This window comes from Lipotes vexillifer, unplaced genomic scaffold (genome assembly GCF_000442215.2).
Source record: "Lipotes vexillifer unplaced genomic scaffold, Lipotes_vexillifer_v1.1 scaffold802, whole genome shotgun sequence".
NCBI lineage: Eukaryota > Metazoa > Chordata > Mammalia > Artiodactyla > Lipotidae > Lipotes > Lipotes vexillifer.
In genome coordinates this window covers 1485150-1489181 of record NW_006790237.1, presented here as the reverse complement: position 1 = coordinate 1489181, position 4032 = coordinate 1485150, and the positions used below count along the sequence as shown (strand labels likewise).

The 4032-nt window shown below is 43.5% G+C and overlaps 1 protein-coding gene across 1 annotated transcript in view; it reads left to right on the top strand.

Annotated features, from left to right (window-relative positions):
- Positions 1–2289, top strand: part of LOC103068923 (zinc finger protein 883-like) — an 8212-nt gene extending 5923 nt beyond the window's left edge. The window contains exons 4-5 of the mRNA XM_007463448.1: positions 768–1509; positions 1591–2289. Coding sequence (XP_007463510.1) covers positions 768–1509; positions 1591–2289 — 1441 coding nt within the window. The remainder of the gene's footprint in view (positions 1–767; positions 1510–1590) is intronic.
- Positions 2290–4032: the final 1743 nt, after the last annotated feature.

Below are 4032 nucleotides of genomic sequence, written 5' to 3'. Positions count from 1 at the left end.
ATTCCTGCTTCACTATTTCATTAGATTGTTTCTCTTTTTCTTATCGATTTGTGAAAATGTATTACACATATGGCTAAGAAACCACTGTGCATATAAACTGCTTTGCAACTCATTTTTTTGCATGTTTAGAATATACTGAGACCATTCTTCCGTGTCACAACATGAATCTATCTACCTCATGCCTTTAGAACTAGCAATATAAACTTTGAAATCTTTCTTTTTAAGATTACAATGTCAGGGAATTCCCTGGCGGTCCAGTGGTTAGGACCCTGCACTTCCACTGCAGAGGACACAGGTTCCATCCCTGGTTGGGGTACTAAGATCCCACAAGCCGCACAGCCAAAAAAAAAAAAAAAGATTACAATGCCAGATCTAAATAACCAGCTTCTTTTGTCCTGGGACAGATGAAGTTCATATTTTCCATTTCTTTCAGACTTGGAGACAAACTCTGAAACTACTCAGGAGACACTTCCAAAAAAGAGTATTTCCGAAGAGGTGGCTTCCCCAATGGGAAAGATGGAGGGCATTTTAAGGGCAGTGCTTGGAGACACCAAGTTGGGGGACTCCTGGACATGCGGCCGTCAACTGGAAGACCAGGGAAAGCAGGAGAGGCGTTTGAGATGGTTGTTTGCTACTCCCGAGGAAAACACCCATGGCGAGTTGAGACACTTCAGGCGGACCTCAGCTTTCATTGGGAAGCAAAGAGTGCCTGGGGGAGAGGATCCTCAGAAGTGGACCAGGTCAAGAAAGAGCCTGAAACACCAAAGGAGACCATTTAACTGCACGGAATGTGGGAAAGCCTTCATCTACCATTCGGATTATGTCCTACACCAGAGAATTCACACTGGAGAGAAGCCCTACAAGTGTAATGAGTGCGGGAAAGCATTCAGCAACAGTTCATATTTCATCCAGCACCACATCATCCACACAGGAGAGAAGCCCTACGCCTGCAACGAATGCGGTAAGACCTTTACCCAGAGCTCATCGCTTACTGAGCATCAGAGGATCCACACTGGAGAGAAACCCTACAAATGCAAGGAATGTGGGAAAGCCTTCACCCAGAGCTCCTCCCTCATCAAACACCAGCGATGCCATACTGGGGAGAAACCCTATAAATGCAACCAGTGTGGGAAGTTCTACTCCCAGGTGTCCCACCTCACCCGCCACCAGAAAATACACACAGGGGAGAAGCCCTACAAATGCAGTGAGTGTGGCAAGGCTTTCTGTCACACCTCCTCCCTGACTCAGCACCAGACAATCCACACTGGTGAGAAACCCTACAAGTGTAACGAGTGTGGGAAAACCTTCAGCCACAGCTCGTCACTGACCCAGCACCAGCGAGTCCACACTGGAGAGAAACCTTACGAGTGCCCCGAGTGTGGCAAAGCCTTCAGCCACAGTTCGTCCCTGACTCAGCATCAGAGAATTCATACTGGTGAGAAGCCCTATGAGTGTCATGAGTGCGGGAAGGCTTACACGCAGATCTCCCACCTCATGAGGCACCAGAGTGTTCACGTGGGGGAGAAACCCTATATATGTAATGAGTGTGGAAAGGCTTTCAGTCACACCTCCTCCTTTACTCAACACCAGACGATCCACACTGGTGAGAAACCCTACAAGTGTAATGAATGCGGGAAAACCTTCAGCCAGAACTCCTCGCTTATGCGCCACCAGAGAATTCACACCGGGGAGAAGCCCTATGAGTGTACAGTTTGCGGGAGAGCCTACACCCAGATTTCCCACCTCATCCAACACCAGAGGACTCACACTGGAGAGAAACCTTATGAGTGCAGTGAGTGTGGCAAAGCCTTCAGCCGGAGCGCCCATCTCATCGAGCATCAGAAGGTCCACACGGGCGAGAAACCCTATAAGTGTAAGGAGTGTGGGAAAACATTCAGTCACAACTCATCCCTAACTCAACATCAGAGGATTCACAGCGGCGAGAAACCCTACACCTGTAAGGAATGCGGGAAAGCCTTCAATCAAAGTATCCACCTCATTCAACATCAGAGGATTCATACCGGGGAGAGGCCATACAAATGTAAGAACTGTGGGAAAACCTATGCCCAGATTTCACACCTCATTCAACACCAGAAAGTTCATATGGGTGGCAAGCACTATGCATGTAAAGAATGCGGAGAGGATTTCAGCTGGGGTTCACACCTGGCCGAACATCAGAGACTTCACACTGTGCATGATGGCTATGTCCGCGGTAATTTTGAGAAAGCCTTTGCTTGGAACATGCAGCTTAGTGATCCTCAGAGAACTCATGCTGACTGGAGAGCCTGAGAATGAAACAAACTGGTGATTCTGCTGCTGGGTTCCGTTCAGCCTTCATCAGCAGTAGAAGCTTCTTCCCAGAGAGGAGCCATAACACTATATATTGAGAGAGTTGGTTCCTTTTTTGCCTCCTAGAAGGAGGATGGCACTGTTTATCACCAGCAGAGACAGCTTCTGATCATTTAAAGGGCGCCCCCCTAAAATCTAAGCTTCCCCCCCATTTCTCAACCCTACAACGTCCCTGGATGGTGGTAGGTATGGGGTGGTCTACATAGGATGCAACTTCATCTGGGATCTTTAATAAGGTCTCTCTGAGCTTTTAAAATTTATTCATCATGTGTTAAATTGGAGCCTGGAAATTCAAGAAAAAACAAATCACAGCTGGAAAGATTCATCTGTTAGAGTAAAAGTCACAAATATATGTAACTAAAGATAAATGCCAGGCAATTTTAGTTTCCTTTAAAACTTTAAGCTACAAATTTCACTGAAAAATCTGCAGTTGGCTTAAACATGGAATATGTTTCACATATTTCCAGCCATTTCTTATGTCCTATTGTTTCTGTCTTTTCCACTCCCAGGAATTGTGCTTTACAAAGTAATTGCCCTGTTAGACATCATTTTCTGATTTTAGTCATGCTCAAAAGGAGGTTTTTATTCCCTCATATTTTTGAAACATAGTATTTTCTATTAGAAAAATAATACATACACTTTTATAACAGGAAAATTTTTAAAGTAGAATAAGATAAGCTTATTTTAAAGGATAATTTGAAAAGTGTAGAGAACTATGAACTAAAATACCAATTCCCCATAATCCCACAGGCCAGAGAGACCCACTAGTCATTTTTGGGTGTATGTCTTTCTGGTTTCGTTTCACTCTGTATTCCATATCCATATTTTTTAATGTTGAAAATTTTGGATCATAAAACAAAAAGCTATATACTCACCTACAACTTGGCCATCCTCAGAAGTGAGGTTGTTTTGAATTTTTTCATCTTTCCTTCTGAATATCATTTTAAAATAAGTGTTACTTTATTTAATTGTAATTGGAAACAATTTTGGCTTCTCTGTTTTGCCCTCATTATACCATGATATTGTCCTTTGTCACCACGTAAACTCCATCCTCATCATTATTAGGGCTAATGATGTTTCATTGGTGGGCATAGAATAATCTATAAATCCATGCCCCCATTTAGACTTTGCTCTAAGCCCCAGATTGACACAGGTTATTCACCAATTTTCCCAGTTATGAATCATGTAATAATGAGCATTTCCATGCTAACTTCCTCTCTCCTTTTGGGGGGATTATTTCTCTAAGTCAAATTCCCAGGATGGGAATAACAGAATCAAGACTCTAACCATTTTCTTGGTTCCTGGAACATATCGTTAAATTGCTTTCTAAAGGGGCTGGACCTAATCTACCTGGAGCAAGCTAGGAAGTGAGGACTACAGTTCTGTTACATTATAACCAACACTGAACATCAATCATATAATGTTTCCCCATGTCCAACATATAAAATGGCTAGTGATTTCAGTAACTTACTGTGTGCCAATTTTGTGCTAAGTTCTTGGTACGTGTGAACTCCTTTCATTCTTCAAACAACCACATATGTTCAGGGCTGTATTATCCCATTTCACAGATGAGGACACCGAGGCATGCTGATGATGTAGACAAAGCCCCACAGCTATGAGGTCATGGAGCCTGAACTCAAGTTCAAGTAGTCAAGCTCCAGGAGCTATGCACTGAACTTCTAC